At 38.0% G+C, this 18831-nt stretch overlaps 1 protein-coding gene across 5 annotated transcripts in view; it reads left to right on the forward strand.

The window, feature by feature from the left end:
• The window catches only part of ZNF496 (zinc finger protein 496), a 36789-nt gene extending 30296 nt beyond the window's left edge, over positions 1-6493 (forward strand). For all 5 annotated transcript variants that reach the window (XM_027843507.1, XM_027843505.1, XM_027843509.1 and 2 more), the window contains one exon: positions 2960-6493. In XM_027843507.1, the coding sequence (XP_027699308.1) occupies positions 2960-3753 (794 nt within the window). In that variant the 3' untranslated portion in view covers positions 3754-6493. The remainder of the gene's footprint in view (positions 1-2959) is intronic.
• Positions 6494-18831: the final 12338 nt, after the last annotated feature.

The following is an 18831-nucleotide window of genomic DNA, read 5'->3' on the forward strand; positions in this document are numbered from 1 at the left end:
TCTCTCTCTCTCTCTCTCTCTCTCTCTCTCTCTCTCTCTCTCTCTCTTTCTCTCTCTGTCTTTCTCTCCCCGATAATGAGGGGCAAGGTGTGAAGGAGAAAAACTAAATGCTTCAGGATTAAAAAAAATTATTGGTAATTTTGGAGAGAGCAATTTCAGTTGACTAACTGGGTCAGAAGACAGATTACAGAGTGTGAGGAGAGAGGAAATGAAGGCAATGAGTGCAGATACAGCTTTTCCTAAGAGGTGAATGAGAAGAGGAAAAGAGTTCGAGGATAGCAGCTTGAGGATATAGTAGGATTTTGTTAAGTTTTAGTTTTGTTTTAAAACTGAGGGAAGGTTAGGCATGTTTGTAAGGAATAATAATAACAATGGTGAGAATTTATATAATACTTTGTGGTTTTCAAAGTACTTTACTTGTTATTTCATTTTTGAGAAAGGTTGAAGATGAGAGAGAAAGAGGGAGTGAGTGACTTAAGAGCACAACAAAAAGAGATAATGGGATTGGTCTTAGCAAGGAGGACTACCACACTAAGAGAGACTGAGAAAAATTAATAGAAAATTAAGGATGGTGTCAAGGCATTTTTATATGTAGAAAAGGGAAGAAGAGAGTATTCACAGTGAATTAACTCTTGTTTTCCAAGTAAAATATAAGGCAAGAACCTCAGCTAAAACTTCAAATCCATTTTTACTCTGACTTACAATCACTAATTTGTATAACTTGTTATTTAAACTTTGTCCATTTTTTTCATAGCTTATCTGAAACTGACTTCATGGATTTTGGCTCTTAGTAAATTTCTGGGTTAGTTTTCTTCATATAGTATGGCTACTCTCTGTGGTTTCCAGTTTGGAAGATACTCCTATACAGAAGTAGTTTTCTTCTTCCTCATTTTCAGTTAGAATTTCCCTTTCCTTAGATTTCCAAGATGCCAGACAAATATATTTTTACTAGCCATTACTAGGAGATTGCTACTTGCTAGTACTCCATCTCCAATCCAGAGTCTTTCATTCTTATCTTTTAATCCATGGCACAGAAATTCAAATTCCATTTTCAGATATCATCTTTTAAAATTATTTGCTTACTGACCAAATCGTCATTTCTTCTAAGGTCTTTACCTTTGATCCATGGCAATGTGAAAATACCACCTGTTGCCCTAAGTCTTCAGTTTCTTTTCCAAGACTTCATAATCTTTACCAATACTTTTTAGAATAGTTCTGGCAGCATTATTTCTTTCCATATGAATCACCAGAAGCAGGTAGTCCTTGTGGAAAATATTTGCAGTCTGCCTGCAGTTGTTATAACTCTCCTGTGTCATAAATCCTAGGTTGGATTTTGGAACCTCTGTAGAATGACAATAATTCTTTATAGTAGTCAGTGTTTTCTCTGGTTTACTTATCTTTAGCGCCTGGATCTGTCCCTTGCTATGTTTTTGAATGGGATTATAAGCCCTGCTCATTCTCTGCTTTGGTCAATTAGGTTTCTATACTTCTATCTCCTGGAATTAAGCCATATGGATCTTTGAGGTTCAGAGCATGAATCTTCATGGCCTTCTCTGACATAGTAGGACAGAGTATTAGAGATTTTGAAAATTTAGAATATTCTTGTCTTAGCACTGCTGTGTCTTCATTGTTTGGTTTAGTGAAAACTATGGGTTTCTGACCACCCTGAGGCTTTCTTATGGGAGCCCTCCACCCTTGCTGCTCCTGAACACAGAACTTTTCTAGCTCTATGATGGCCATGAGCACTGCCAGCTTGTTTGCCTGAACTTGGACACTGGCTTTGCTGATGAGCCCCATGGACTTTTAGCTGACTTTTATGCAGTACTGGATTGTTGTTGTTTCTTATTGGATGTTTTGATCATTATTTGATCTGGTACAATTTTTAGCTTTTTGCTAGAGTAGTTAGTTGTTGCTTTCTCCATTCAGGCAGCTATCCTGGCTAAAAGTATACTTCTTTAATTTTAAAGTTAATAATTGATTCCTGAGATTGGCTAAGGGACTTTCTTTCCAGGAATTGGATTTTAAGGTGGTAATGTAGTACAGAAATTATTGACTTAACTTTATCTGCCTCTAAATGTTCCTTGCTGTATGTCAATAACAAAATTTAGGAGGAAATAATAAAAAGAGAAGTCTCATTCAAAATTACTACAAAATGCATAAACTATCCAGAAGTTAAAAACCAAAAAATAGGGGAAGGGTATAGATCCTTGCTCTTTGCAACATTTCCATAGCATTGTAGAGCTGAGAGAGAGAATACCTTAGAAATCATCTAGTTTAACCTGTTCATTTTACAGATGATGAAATTGAGTCCCAAGGCTTAAGCATGCTAATTAGAACCAAATAATTTAGCTAGTTAAAACTCAGACTACACTATAAGTTTTTTCATCTCTAATTCTTTCCACTATATCATTTTGAAGCTAACAAAATAAAATATTAATTAAAAAAACAAATTTAACAATAAACATAACTGACATTTACATAGCACTATAAAATTTGCAAAGTATTTTATATACATCATCTCAGCTGAGCTAATTGACAACCATGTGAAGTAGATACTTTAGGTATTATTATTATTATTTCTACTTTGCAAGTGAGAAAACAGACCCAGAGTGGATAAGTGACCAGTGGTTGCATAGCTAATGGGTGCCAAAGATAAGATACTATCACATCTAGCGTCTTTTCTTCTGTGGTCTTATAAGGGGACCATTTCTGGGTCATGGATTAGAAAGCTCTTTAGGGATTGATTACTGTTGAAATCAACTGGCAGACATAAAGCATAGACACAGAGAAGTAGAAATGCAGGAAAGAGAGGGATAGGGATTTGGTGAGAGGAGAATGGAGTTTAAAAGTTACCACTGTGCTGGAGAATGGTAGCCAACACAATTATGTCAGTTAATATACTACTCTGGGTGTCATGATTTATCTCATCATGGTCTGGATTCTCATTTTCCTTTTTCAGGAGATAGCAACATGAACAAGAAGGAGATGCCTCAGCAGAAAAATCTAGGAGAGGAAGTTTCCATTGAGATTGTATTATCCAGTTCTGGAGATGAGGATCCCAAACAGAGCCAGTCCTGTAGAGAAGATCTTCCAGGCTCCAAGAGGAGGAGACGCAACCCTTCCCTTCCACACAAGAATCACATGACTGACTTCAGAGATGCTATCCATTCTCAGGTTGAGACTACATCAAGGAAACCTTACACATGCCCTGAATGTGGGAAGAACTTCCGCTGGAGGGCAAACTTCATTAGGCATCTCAAGAGCCGCAAGGAAGAGAAGAAGGTTCATGAGTGTCCTGTCTGCCGGGAAACATTTACTGAAAGTGAGGATCTCAAAGAACACAGGGAGACCCATGAAACTAAGAAGCCCTACAGATGTGGTGAGTGTGGGAAAAGTTTCCGCCTCAGTTCCCATCTTGTCTCCCACAGCAGAATGCACGCCCAGGAAAAAGGGCCTGAACTAAGCAAGAAAGAGCAGCAAGGGTCATCATCTTCATCTAGTCAATCAGAAGAAATTACAAATCCTAGCACCTTATTTGGAGAGGAGAAGAGAGAACAAACACATAAGTGTTGTTTTTGTGGAAAGGCCTTTGAGCAACATGACCACCTGGTCCAGCACAGCAGCATTCACACAAAAGATAAGTCCTTTAAATGTCGGTACTGTGTCAAAAGTTTCTTGCATAAGCATGATCTCATTCGACATCAGCGAGTACATATGAAGAGACGCTCTAAGCAAGCTCTGAACTCATACTAAATTCCTTTTTACCCCAATATACTGGGAACATTAGAAAAAAGCCTTATGTCACTAGGTCACTGTGATCTCACTATTGTGACTTTGTTAACAACTGTTACTGAATTGTGCCACTTTGTGTGCTGAGTCTCACAGATTTATTTCATTTCTACTCATTCATACACACATACACACACACAGAGACCATATAATTATTATTCCTTTACTCTGCAACAGTGCCCGTATAGCAATACAGTATTCAATAGGCATACAAAACATGAGTAATACAGTCAATAAGCTTCTCTTCCCCCTCACTCCAGCATTGCCAAATAATTGTTGTTCATTTCCCCCCACGTCCCCTTCGTTCTCATCATACTGATTTGGAAATGAAATCAATCCATTGCTTTGGCATCTTATAGATAAATTCAGATAAACCTGGAGGATCATTTCTTTTCTGCCCTTATGAGCTTCTTTCTGGCCTGTAACCCCTTTAAATTTAATCTTTCAACTGTACCTCTTTGTTTTTAGTTAGAAGGCTCCAGAGCATGAGGTAGTACCCATACCTGAGATTCTTCTAGTAGTCATGGCTAGAAGTCAGAAAATACAGGCTTTATTGACAGAACCAACATAAAGCTCAGGTCTCCTAATTAAAGTAGAACAACTTTCACTACACTCTACTATCCCTTGAAGCTACCTTCCTTTCCAAAGCAGATCAAGCAAATCTCCATGCTAAGCCCCTAGATAGTATCAGGTCCTTGCTGCTCTTTCCCCCTTATTCCTCAGTGTCATCAGTGCAAAGGATAACCTCTCCTTCTCCCTGACCCCCAGTACTTGCATATATAAATACAACATGGCTCTATGACCTTTAAGGGAATTTTATTTGATTCCCAAGACCATTTTGTGGCTACTCAACCCTACTGTGTAGATTAGGAAAACATTTCATGTTTGTTATGTTTTGTCTTCCCACTAGATATGTGCATTCTAAATTTCATGTGGTCAAGCTACCCTAACTCATATTTCCATCCTGAACACATCTCTTCTAGTATTTTGCACATAGAAAGTATCTCTTGCTTGTTTATATGTTGTTTTAAAAAGCCAAATTTTAATATGGGTAGATAATTCTTATCTCCCATCCAAGAAAAAAGTAGTGTTGAGGGGACATAAATAAGGCACTCACCTATAAAGCAGACTCTTCTGGATAAACTCATGGATTTGAACTATAACTATATATCTATAAACCAACTATAAATCAGGGAAGCTGAGCAAATTAACACCAACTCATAGTATGTAATGACCTTGGTATAACTTAAGCCCAGGAATACTCAACTCTCTCTCTCTCTCTCTCTCTCTCTCTCTTTCTCTCTCTTTCTCTCTCTTTCCTGAGGCATGAGGATGGGACTAAGCACAAAGGAGGATGAGTATGTGGGTATATATGGATGTGTATAGCTTATAAAGCCACACGTAAAATACTTTTCATGTTGGATGTTGAATGACATCATATTATTCTCCAGGGTTACTGTAAGGTTCAGAAGGAAGGAACATGTTCTCTCCATCCCCATATAATTTTCATAAGCTGTAGGAGAGATGTAAGTATTTTATGTCTAAGTGGGTATTAGTTTAGTGTTCTGTTTTGATCCAAAGAGAAAGATTTCTTTTTGGCAAATTTTAATAGTCTAAAGAAAGAAATTTAAAATTCATATTATTAATCAATAAAACCAGACAGCATTGCCCTCACCTAGGATACAGTCCCTGATTTATTCAAAAAGAAGACCTTAGAAAATTGGAAAAATGAAAGCATCATGCTTTGGTTATTGAAGGAAGTAATGCACACTAGTACCCAAATAACTGAATGCTCTCCAAGGTACCATTATAAGGATAGAGGGATTAAAAATCATGTTACCTCAGTCTGATTTTTTGGAGTGTTCCTGATTACTATTTTCCAGTGTTATTCCACTCATGCCCCTTGCTCTGGGTCAGAGAATCCCTTTTTTCAATTGGGGAACATCCTCTGGAGAGTAGGTCAAAGGTAACTGAGGTAAGGCTGAGTACAGTGTTTCCCCCTACTTAGAAAAGCAAAACTAGGAGCAGGGAGCAACTTTCTATATACTTTTTCAACATTTATTGAAAGTTAAGATTTATTGACCTACCAACTCCCATTTCCTTCCAGGCTTTTATTGTTCTTGGGATCCTTACACTGAGCTCCATACCCTCCAAGAAACTTTAAGTAATATAGGCTTTATTCCACTCCCAGGAATTAGTCTCCCTAACCCTTCCCAACTAGGAAGGAAAAAAATAATTGTCCCAAGGGACAGTTAAAGTGACTTTGTCAGCAGTGGCTTTGATTTATGCAGTTGGCATAAGTGAAAACCTGACTTGTAGTGGTGAAAACATTGTGATTTGTACCACACATGTTAAGAATTTCCTGAATTGCTTTATTTATAAAAGTACAGGGAAAGGTTTACTCCAGACTAGTGGGAAATAGACTGGGTCTGGAATATTGGTCTCTGTTTGGAAGTTCTGATATTGACTAGCTGTGTGACTTTGGCTAAGTCACTTACCTGTTTCTCTGTGTATGTAGGCATTCTTGCTTTATCAGCTGGGACAGTATGAAGATAAAAATGAAATTATAGATATTAAAGTATTTCAGTAAGTTAAACATGATTATGCACAGTTTTTAGTATATTAACTAAAATCCAGAGATTAACTCCCACCCCTACACACAATCTGCCTCACCCCAATAAAGTTACAAATCTTTTTTTTCCCATTCCCGGAGTGGGCCATTCAATTAATTTTCTGAATTTGGGGGTGGGGGGCGGGGCAGGGAGCAGGGTTGGGGGAGATGGATGTAGTTACCTCAAAAATATTAAGAATTGCAGAATTGTCTCTGGCTTTTTCAATGGACAGATGATTACATTTCAAAGCATTTGGAATTACTTTCTCAAAATCAAACTGGTTATATGGATTATATTCAAAGCAATCACCCTTCAACACTAATATTGAGTGACTGATTTTGCCTGGAACCCAAGAGGAACTGGCTTCCATCATCCAATGAGTGGTTGGAAATTTCATTTCCAAAGGCTGGGGGTGGGGGTGGGGGTGGGGGGTGGAGAGGGGAAGGGGAGAGACGGCACAACAGGCAATGATAATGCTCTGACTTCTGTTTGAACATCATTTACCTATCGGTATCTTAGTGAATCTTGAGATTCCAAATCAAACCTGTAGAAGTTTTATTTTCTAAGAGGTTAAAAAAGCTGTTTGTATATGAATTATGAGGGAGAGGGAAGGAGCTAGCAAGACCACCGAGAGGTAGCATTGACACTGTTTCCCCTCAGGTCCGACGAGAACAGCGCACAGATCAGACTCGGAACTGCCTATTCCAGGAGGTTTTCAGGACTTGCTTGGGGCAGGTTCTAGAAATGCTCCGCTGTCTCCTAGTCTGTATGATGCTTCCTAGAAGCAAAGTCTAATCATTCCCAGCTGAGGACAGTTGGCATCAGTGGTAATACAACACTTGTTAAGGTCTCTGATGATGCGTATGGAGCCTCTCTTCTCCCAGCTAGAAGCAAAACAAGATGGAACAGTATGAGGGCAATGATGACGAATGTGGAGCATCTACTTTTCATCCCACTAACAGGCTTACCTTTTCTCTTCTGTAAAATGAGGGGCCTGCACTAAATAAGACATTGATCTAGGAAATAATTTGTAAATACCAGTGATATAAATATAAGCAGCATACAGAGTCCATCCCCATCCACAAGAAATTTGCGTGCCAATAAGGGACAACAAACCTTTAAGGTCCCTTCTGGTGCAGAAATTCTGTATATGCAGAAGTTTTATTGATTATCATGTATCTTCTACATATACAATAGTGAGGAAAACTATTGCAAAAAAAAAAAAGAATTGCTTTTGGTTAGCTTTAGAACTTAATTGCTGTCTCTAAAAGAAAACAAATGAAGGATTTCATTGAGAAAGCTACCTGCCAGTTTTCCACATCTGCCAAGTCTGAAAGGATTAAAATAAAGTTCATGACTGTCAGTGTGATAGAACAATGGAATGAGCTACAAGGGAAGATTGTGAATCCCCTGCTGTTGGAGCTTATCAGTGAGAAGTGACATCTGCCTGTCCTGAGTAGTTTTGATAACTCTCCCGTCTGGAGTTAAGGGGAAGTAATTTTTACTTAGATTTTTAAGATTCTGCACCTTTGTATGCCACCCAAAGCATCTACTGCAATGAGTGGATCACTAAGACCTGATTAGCTTTAGGAAGAACAGAGGAGAGATAAGAGAGTAACCCATACCACTGTCACCACCAAGATAAAAATGTTTGTCTAGCTCCAGCCTATTCCCAATCTGATCTAGTTCAGCTTCTTGAAGCAGAGGGGCAGGGCTGGAGAAGACTATTTATACCTGTTCTTGACAATCTAGTATCTTTTATCTTTGAAAGCCATACCCTACCATCAAGACTTCATGGTTAAAATCTCTGTAAGCAGTCTATTAGACTCAGACTTTAAATCCCTGGAAGATTTAAGTACATGAATTGTGACTATGAGAAGAAGGTGGAAGGACCTTCACCAAAGGAAAGTAAAGCTAGTGGCAAAATCCCAGGATTTGCTCAAAACGGCCTTGGGTTACCTTAAGTGTCAGAATCATCGAGAGAGGGGTTACTCAGAGCAAAAAACTATTGAAAAGAATCTCAGAGGCACAGAAAGACTCCATCCAAAATATACAGTAGAATCTAAGGAAAACAGAGACCCCATCCCAACCAAATTATAACCAGACAACTGTACTTGGTGAGGTAGGTGAATAGAGGCCACTATGATTAAATTTGGGGAAGCGTGCAACTTGTGTAAATTGGCTATATTCTTAGTAACATCAGAGGTATTTTTAATGTAGACAGGCGAGGTACAGAGCGCAACTGGTATGCAGTGCATCCAGAATGGAGATAAGAATTAATGGCTCCTCTGAGATCATCAAAGGAGCAAACTTAAGGAGGACAAAAGGGCAGAATTCAATAGGTGGTCCCCACTTTAATCAGGTTCAATAGTGGAGGGACATACTACAAACATGCCTTTTGCTAGAGTAAATATTGTGCTTAATGTGTTATGATGGGTTCTAAGCATTGTTATATGAAAAATGGCAACATGGAATAATGAATCAAGTCCTGAATTTGAAGTCGGAAAGATAATGTACAAATTCCACCTCAGACAATTACTAGCTGTGTGACCCTGGGCAAGTCACTCAACTTTTCTTGCCCTCAGTTCTTTATCTATAAAATGATAGGTCTGAACCTGATGGCCTCTAAACAACCTTCTAGCTCTAAATTTATAATCTTATGACTGTAAGAAAAAACGCTGACCTTGAAAATAAAAACCTGTCTTGATTCTGTCACTAGTAATGTAACCTTGTCACTTAATATACGTGTCTCAGTTTCCTCATCTATGCAATAAATATAAATAATAACTTGTTCATCTCACGGGTTAGGATCAGATGAGTTAGTCACATATACCAATGGGGCCACTAGTGAAGACTCACGAATTATGATTTAGGAGAGCAGACACACTTTGAGTAGCTTGCCGTTGCTCCCTGTATTTTCCACTCCCTCCACACTTGCACAAATGGGTGAGGGGGAGGCAGAAGATTGAGGGGAATATGGCTAACGATGAAGGGAAAATAACTCCTGTAGTCTTTCAGGAAGAAGAGCGCCTACAGACGAATGTGTAATGAAGCAAAGGGAAGGAATGAAAAAGGGGTAAGAAAGGAAGAAACCTTGTCTCAGTGGTGTGAGAGGATATATCAGTGATAAACGTTCTTAGGAGAGAAGGGATATTCCATGAAATGAAATGGGGACCTTGCAGTGGGTCTGATCTGCAGGGATCTGGTGCTTAAAGACATCATCCCTCCTGCTAAAGGGAACGAGTTTCTGGGAGGTTGTGGACCTAGGGATAAGATTTGGAGGTAAATAGGAAAAAAAAAGACCAAGGAGGGGGTAAAGGTCAATAATGAACTGCTCAATAACAGACATGAGAAGATTCCTACCATGTGGGCAGTATCTTCTTCATCACCTGAAGTAACTGATATTTCTAAGACTCTGGCACATCAGAAGAAATGGGTCAAGGAGGCAAGACCTTAAAGGCAATAACAGAAACTGTTTAGAAGAGAGAACTCAAAAATAAGGACCTCAAAAGTTTTAATTCCAGAGGCAGCTAGGTGGCGCAGTGGATAGAGCACTAGCCCTGGAGTCAGGAGGACCTGAGTTCAAATCCGGCCCCAGACCAAACACTTGACACTTACTAGCTGTGCACCCTGGGCAAGTCACTTAACCCCACTGGCTAGCCAAAAAAAACAAAACAAAAAAAGTTTTAATTCCATGAGGAATACAAAGAACAAAGAAGGACTAAATAAGTATAAGGGCCACAAATCAAACAAGAGTCTAGACAGAGAGGGAAAATAAATAGTGAAGAAAACAAGGGAAAGAAAAAAATTTAAAGGCATACAAAATGGAATATTTGAAACTCACAAAATGAAGTAAAGGTGTTGTGGTTTCATGAGACATAAAGGTAAACTGAGGCACAAAAAAGAAATAGTAAATGACCATAATGCAATAAAAAATGTTCCAAAAAAATCTGTTCAAAGACTGCAAAAAAGACAGAACTAAATGGAGACTTAATAAAATCTTACATAATGAGTGAGTCAAAGAACAAATTGGAGAAAAAAAATCATATGAATGAAAATGATAATAATGAAACAATATACCAAAATTTCTGGGATGTTGCTAAAGCAGTCCTCAGAAAAATCATATCCCTACAAAAATACATGAACAAAATAGAAAATTAAAAAGCCAAAAAATAAACAAAACTAAAATAAGCACAAAAATAGATTAAAAATTAGAAGACAAAGTGGAAATAAAAAAAAAACTAGAAATGATAGATTAAAATTAAAAGCTAATTCTTTGAAATGACTTAATAATCCAGTATTTGATAAAGCAGAAAACACAGATTTCTTACGGGAAAAAAATCCTCATTTGATAAAAATTTTCTAGGAAAACAGGAAAGCAGTATGGTAGAAATTAGGCTTAGACCAGGGGTGGGGAACTTGTGGCCTTGAGGCTATAAAAGGATTTGTTCTGTAAAACTTGGGCTCAGTCAAAAGACCGCACCCCAGGACCTAGAGGGCCATATGTAGCCTCGGGGCCACAGGTTCCCCACCCCTGGCTTTGACCAACACCTTATACTCTTTTCCATAATATATTCTAAATGGATACGTGGCCTTAAAAGGTCAAAGTATAAAAAAAAATCAGATGAGAAGCAGATCATATAAATCTCACACTGTAAGTATGAGATATATTCATAACCAAGTGAGAGATTGAGACTATTACAAAATATAAAATAGATAATTTTTATTATCTTAAACCTTAAAGCTTTTGCACAGACCAAATTAATGTACTTAGGATGAAGGAGGGATAAGCATTTATGCACAGGTTCCTAAAGTGGGTGATATGTCATCCCCTGGGGAGTGCTGGGATGATCCTGGGCCCCACATCACCCCACACACCCCCACACCCCCGCAGTAGCCTTGATTGATGCAAATTTTAAAAAAGAAATGTTAAAGGGTTAAAGAAAGTAGATTTCCAGGGGGCTCTGAATAATTTGTTTGTTTTGAAAAGGGAGCTGTAGGTCAAATAAGTTTAGGAACCTCTGATAGAGCCTGTTATCTTCCAGGCACTATGCTAAGTGCTTTAACAAATATTATCTCATTTGATCTTCATAACCTTGTGAGTTGGTTGCAATTATTATCCCCATTTTGCAGGTGAAGAAACTGAGGCAAAAAGTGATTTGCTTGGGGACACATTTGGTGAAATTCGAACTCAAGTTTTCCTGACTCTAGGCCCAGAGCTCTGTCCACTGTACAATCAGCTGAGAAGGGAAGCAATCAAATGGGGGGGGGGGACTTTTGCATCAAATTCTCTGTTAAAGGTTTGGCACACATAAACAATGAACATATATTCAATGTGCACAGTGACTACAACAATATAAATCAAAGGAATGACCACATATAAAAAAAAATCAAAAGTGAATGTTGCAAACTTATAAAGAGCAAGAATGGCTCAAAAGAAGACACACTCGCCACACCCATTTACAGATGCATGAGGTCCATAAATGTTGCACATCACACCTATTTTCAGAGTTTTTCAATATTTTGATCAGTTATGCTGATTTTTCTCTTATTTTTCTTGTCTTAAAAATATTTTTATATGGCATGGATCTGTGGGAAGGAAAGAGATATCAGGGGAAACTATGGTTATGTAAAAAACCAAAGATATCCAAAAATATTTTTAAAAAGCATTGATTAAATTTCTATTATGTGTCAAACACTGTAGTAAGCACTAGGGATACAAGAAAAGGCAAAAACAAACAAATATTTTAAAACAATCTATGCTTTCAAGGAGCTCACGATATAATGAAGGAGACAACATGCAGACAATTTTATACAGAGTCAGTTAGCATTTATTAAACTCCTGCCATGTGCCAGACGCTATGTTATAAGCAAAAACCAGTCTCTGCTCTCAAGGAGCTCACAGTATAATGGGAGAAATAACACAAAAACTACATACAAACAAGATATGTACAGAATAAACTAAAGATAATCAACAGAGGGAAGGCACTAGTATTAAGGGGGTTGGGAAAAGTTTCTTGTAGAAAATAGAATATTAGCTGGGAGTTCAAGGAAGCCAAGGAAGGTAGGAGACAGAAATGAGGAGGTAGAATGTTCCAAGTGTAGAGGACAGATAATGAAAACAAATAGAATTAGGAGATAGAATCTCCTGTTCAAAGGTCAGCAAGGATTATTGGATTTTTTTCTGGATTAAAGAGTACATGGAAGGAAGGAAGTATAAGAAGGTGAGGCAACTAGGTGGCTCAGTGGATAGAGCACTGGGTCTGGAATCAGGAAGAGCTGAGTTCAAATTCAGCCTCAGACAAATAATAGCTGCATGACCCTGGGCAAGTCACTGGAGAAGGAAATGGCAATCCACTCCAGTACCTTCACCAAGAAAAACCCATAGACAGCATTGGTGTGCTGTCATGGGTCATGAAGACTCAGACAGGACTGAACAACAAAAACAAGACACAAGAAGACTTGAAAGGTAGGAAGGAGCCAGGTTTTGTGAAAAGTTTTAAAAGCCAAACAGGATTTTATATTTGTTCCTGGAAGTGCCAGTGAGCCACTGCAATTGATTTAGAAAAGGTGGGATGGGGGTTACATTGCCAGATCAGTTTGACAGATGAGTGGAGAATGGACTAGAATATTTGTAGGATACAAAAAAAGAAGTCAGAGGAGTGACTTTTGGATTGCAAAGGACCGAATCCAAATGTTTAATAGGAAATAGATGCCTAATGTAAATAAGGAGATAGCACCTAGATGCCTTGGAAAAATTCAGTCACTTGTGGAGAATGAAATGCATTCTTTAGTACTGAAAGGGCTGACAGATTCTTGAGCTATTGTCAGTGATATTTGAGAGCACATGGAAAATGGGAGAGATAGTACAGGAGTGTAAAAAGGAAAATGTTTCAGTTTCTAAAACTTAGAGATCAGTATGCAATCTATAGGCCAATAAGTTTGACTTTGATTCCTGGGGAAATTCTAGAACAGATCTAGAACAAAAGAGATAGTAAGGGACCAAATATCTAGAAAAGGAAGTGGTGATTGACCAGCTTCATTATGAACAATGGCAGCTATGTGGTGCAGTGGATGGAGTGCTAGAAAACTCGGGTTCAAATCCTACCGCAGACAGTTCCTACCAGCTCTCTGACCTCTCAGGCAAGTCATTTAACCTGTCCTATCCTTAGTTGCCTCATCTGTAAAATGAGGATAATAGTACATACCTCACAAGCTTGCTATGTGGATCAAAAGAGATAATATTTTAAAGCACTTCACAGATCTTAAAGTGATAAATAAATGCTAGCTATTTTATATTATTGTTATTAAACAGGTCATGCGTGAATAACCATACTTCTCATTTTTGCAGATTTAATTAGCTGATAGATCAGAGAATATTGTAGTTGTCATTTGCTTATATTATGTTATTATGTATCTCTTAATTCTTTGTGAAACATTGGAATTCTGTGAACTAGATACATGTCACATGATGAAAGGAAGCCCATAATTTGCTAGACCGGGGCACATGTCGTGGAGCTAACTGCAGTTCCTTTAGAAGGATATGTATGTACTCTGACCCTTTACTGAAGGATGCTTATTAGTAGTTTCTATCATTGGGGATGATGTCAAAGATGAGTGGTCACAGTTATAAGAAGCCACCTGCTGAGGGTGAATAAAGTATTTCATATTACTCTTGTGGGAAATTTAGAGATATATGAACCAGGTACAAATAGTTAGAATGATGAAGAGAAGCCCCTAATTTGCTGGTCTGGAGCAAACAGTTAACAGTGAACAGATTAACATCTCTTTTGGGATGCAGGTAGTGCTTGTCTCTCTTGAAGAGGAGAGAAAGAGGATTTCTTTCCCCTTCACTTCCCCATCTCATCTCTCCCACCTCCCAACAATGGTACTTCTAAGCACATAGAAACAAGAGCGTGTGCTGCTCAGGCTGCCCAGAATCCCTGGCTGCTTCCTTCTTTCTGTTGTCTTCCCTAAGCATAAGCCAACAACTAACAAACCTAACATATAGACATTGCCAGCAGCATTGGAAGGGATGGAGCTGGGGTAGTATTGGGTGATAACAGGTGAAGGGACTTCTCTTTGTGCTAATACCATTGACATGATGAATGTCCTCCAATCCTACAGAACTTCCTGTTAAGAAGTGGAACAGGTGGCAGCCTCACATAGTGATGTAGAGGAAGGGCAAAGACTTCCTACAGGATCAGGTAAAAAGGTATTTGGACTGAAAGCAGAGTGGCTGTGGTGGTCCAATGATGCCAATTATTAAAAAAAAATTTTCCAAGACTACAAAGAAGATTGTACTGAAGTTTAAATGTGTTGAGCTCAACTGTTCATCTAAATTGTCTTATCCTATCATATTGAATTGGATCTGAAAGGGACCTTAGAGATGATCTCCAACTCTTTCATCTTGCTAATAAGAAAATCAAAGCCCAGATAATTTAAATTAGTTGTCCCAAGTCAGATAACTAATTTGTGGAAGAGCTATTAGAACCCAAGTCTTCAAACTCTTTGTGTTGTGTTGTTAGTCAAAGTCTATAAGATTATACTATATTGTTTAATAGAGACCATTCCCTACTAGGTTATATTAAATGCTGGAACAACTGACCACTATTTTTGAGCAGTAACTCTGTTGCTTCACTAGGTGGTGATCAAAACCAGTGTAATTACACTGCATTTCAGCAGTGGCTCAGTGTGGTTTGGCTGTGTTGTGGGAATGATCCATCGGCTTGGTATTTAGAGCTTTTTTTTCTTTAGGTAGACAAATATCATAGATTCTTAGTAATTATGAATTTATTAATGAAATTTTTAATATATCTTAAATATATGAAAACATTTGAGCAGATCATATGATTTGAAGTATATAAATATATTGATATAACTTATTATTGCACTTAAAAATGTCTACTATATCTGTCTCTTACTCTGAGTTTCTCCCCACTCCAGTCCATCCTCCCTTTGGCTGTCAAATTCATCTTTCTAAAATACATGTCTGACCATTTCATCCCCCCACTCAATAAACTGCATTGGTTTCATATTACCTGCAGAATCAAATATCCTTTGTCACTTAAAGCCCTTTATAATCTTTTCCCCTACTACCTTTTCAGTCTTCTTGTGCTTTACTTGACATAACCCCTTATTCCCATGTGTTATTTGATCCAAAGACACTCGCCTCTTTCTTCTTATACAAAACATTGGAAAATTTTTTAAAAATTTAATATTTTATTTCTCCCAATTAACATGGAAAAAATTTTAACATTCATTTTTTAAAATTTTGAGTCCCAAATTCTCTCCCCTCCTTGAGAAGGCAAGCAATTTGATAGAGGTTATATATGTACAGTCATGTAAAACATATTTCCATATTAGTCATTTTATGAAAGAAAATATAACCCCTCCCAAAAGAAAAAAAAAACAAGAAAAATAAAGAAGTTAAAAAAAAGGTATGTTTCAATCTGCATTCAGATTCCGTAAGTTCTTTCTCTGGAGGTGAATAGCATTTTTCATCATAAATCCTTTGGAACTGTCTCGGATTATTGTATTGCTGAGTATAGCTAAGTCATTTACAGTTGATCATTGTACAATACTATTGTTACACAATGTTCTCCTTGGTTCTGCTCATTTCACTTTGCATCATTTCGTGTAAGTCCTTCCAGATTTTTCTGAGAGTATATGATACTGGGTATGTGATACATTTTTTTAAAGAGTTAAACTTTAGATCTCTGACCTACAAACTAAAAGAGAGTGAACAGAACCTATTGTTCTTTACCTTATTGGGAAGAGATAGCAGCTAAGCTGAGGACTCTAGTTGAAGTCAAAAGTTAGAAGCAGAGAGATGCTCCACAAACTCATTCTCAGTTGAATCAAACTTAGAAGTACACAGCAGTGACTAAGAGACTAGCAGAATACTGTCCAATAGGAGCCATGTATGACCATAAGGGACAGGCCTGGAAGGGGTAGCATAATGCCATCATAAGACAGTATCAGTGGTTCTGCAGCATTATAGGCTTGAGTTACCCCTCCACATCTGTGCCTTGGACAGGTATATATCCTTCTGACCATATTCCTAAGGGATTTTCCTACTTTCCACTGATGATTAATGTACTTAATAGAAAGTATACATAGGTTTATGGGGAAATGTCCTGCTGCTATTTACTTACTATAATATTTCATTAAATGCCTTTGCTTTAAAGTAGTTTCTTCCTTTAGTTGACTAGTAGCCAAGCAACAATTATTTATTAAGCATCTACTATGTGCCTATACTACATGCTAGGGATAGGAATACAAAGAATGAAATAATATCTATTTGAAAGGAACTTACATTCTAATAGGGGAGACATCAAGTGCATGTGATATATATATATTATATATATATACATATAATGTTAATACATATATATATATTTCATATATATACATGTTAAAAACAAGGTCATTTAGGAGGAAAGGAGATACTGGGGAAGCCTTGGTTGATGCAAATTAAAAAAAAATGTTAAAGGATTAAAGAAAGTAGATTTCCAGGGGGCTCTGAATAATTTGTTTCTTTGTTTGTTTGTTAGTTTGTTTGTTTTGAAAAGGGAGCCATAGGCCAAATAAGTTTGGGAACCTCTGATAGAGCCTATTATCTTCCAGGCACTATGCTAAGTGCTTTTATAAATATTATCTCAGGGAAGACAGGAACTCTGTGAGGTAGAGAAAAGGGGAAAGTACATTTCAAGAATGAGAGACAGCCAGTGGAAATGCATAGAAATGGAAGATAGGATTCTAGTTTAAGAAAAGCCAGTTTGACTGGATTGCAAAGTGCTAACGAGGGAGTAATGTCCAATGAGGCTAAAAAGTTGGGCTGAGGCCTCATAATGTGGGATTTAAAGACTAAACACAGGAGTTTATATTGTATCCTAATGTACTAAATATGCTCTGGCTCACTCTTCAGAGCCAGGCTAGCCTCATCTCTCCCTCAGCGTTCTAGGTTACCCTGAGAGGTTGGAGCTGTCTCTACCACTACTGCCACTACCTAGAGCTCTCCACCTGCTACATTACCTTCATTGTCAGGGAACAATGACTAACATTATGGTTCCATTTAGCCATCAAATAGCTTTTAAAAAGGGATATTTATTACAAAGATTTAGCAAGGACAAATGTACAAACATTTCCCACAAACACCTCACGGGGCTTACTGAGGGAACTTACTCAGCTCCTCCATAGCATCAGTCCCTCTTAATTCATGTCCAGATGTTGCCTATTAGTTGAGTCCTCTGTCCAGATGGTTATTCCATGCTCCTTGAGAGACTGATGTTGAACTGACTACAAAATTCAGGCTGAACTCTGACTCCCAGATTATTATAGCTTGCTCTCTTCAGCTTTGGAAACTCACAAGATTATATACTTTATGTCCTTCACTTAGAATGGAAAAGAACAAGGATAAACAGGAAAAGAACAAGGTCAAGGATGAAGGCCCACTTCTCAGTCATATAGCTGTGATGAGAAGACCCCAAGGCCTTGCCCCTCATAGCATAGTATCTCAGATACGAAGTAGTCAAAAGACTGATGTGAGAGAAAGCTGGTGGAAGCCCGGTAAGGCTTTTTGTATCCTTCTATAGCCAGTCAAAGAACCTCTTATTCACCATATATTTAGTAGACTGGAACCCGTCTAGACATGTCTAGACATACAATGTCTAGACATGATTCAGAGTCTCTCTAGGACACATCTTTCACACATTGTCCTGGCTCTCCTGGAAGCAAACTTTCTAGCCTCCTCTATATAGATAGATGTCATCTGAGGCACTGTAGGCATGTGCCAGACTCCCATTACATTCAAGAGGAAGTTACTGGAGGTGACTGAGTAGGGGAGGAGTTAAATGGTCAGAAGGAAAATGACTTTGGCCATAGTATGGTCTGGAGTGGGAAAAGATTTTAGTCAGGGAGACCAACTAAAAGACTTCTCCAATAAACTAGGTGATCAGTAATATGGGCTTGAACTGAGGTAGCAGCATGTGAGTGCAAAGAATGAGATGGATGTAAGAGATGTTACAAATGTAGAAATGGCAATATATAGAAACTGATTAGATATGTGGGAACAGGGATAATAATTAGTTGAGGATGATGCTGTAGTTAAGACCCTGGGAGACAAGATGGATAGTGATGCCTTTAACAGACATTGGGAGATTTGCAAGAATTTGGGGAAAATTTTGCAAAAATTTAGGGAATGAGTTTAGCTTTGGACATGTAGAATTTAAAATGTGTCCAGGACATCCAATGTGAAATCGAGTTATATAGATCTGGGAATCATATACATAGAGATGATAGTTAAATTCATGAGAGCTGCCAAGAGAAAGAATGGAGGGAGAAGGAAAGAAGGACCAGGAAATAATCTTGATGAATATTCATAGTAAGGGGATATTGGGGTTTGACATGGATAACTAACTAGCAAAGG

This window comes from Vombatus ursinus, unplaced genomic scaffold, assembly GCF_900497805.2.
Source record: "Vombatus ursinus unplaced genomic scaffold, bare-nosed wombat genome assembly UNPS02014910.1, whole genome shotgun sequence".
Classification (NCBI taxonomy): domain Eukaryota; kingdom Metazoa; phylum Chordata; class Mammalia; order Diprotodontia; family Vombatidae; genus Vombatus; species Vombatus ursinus.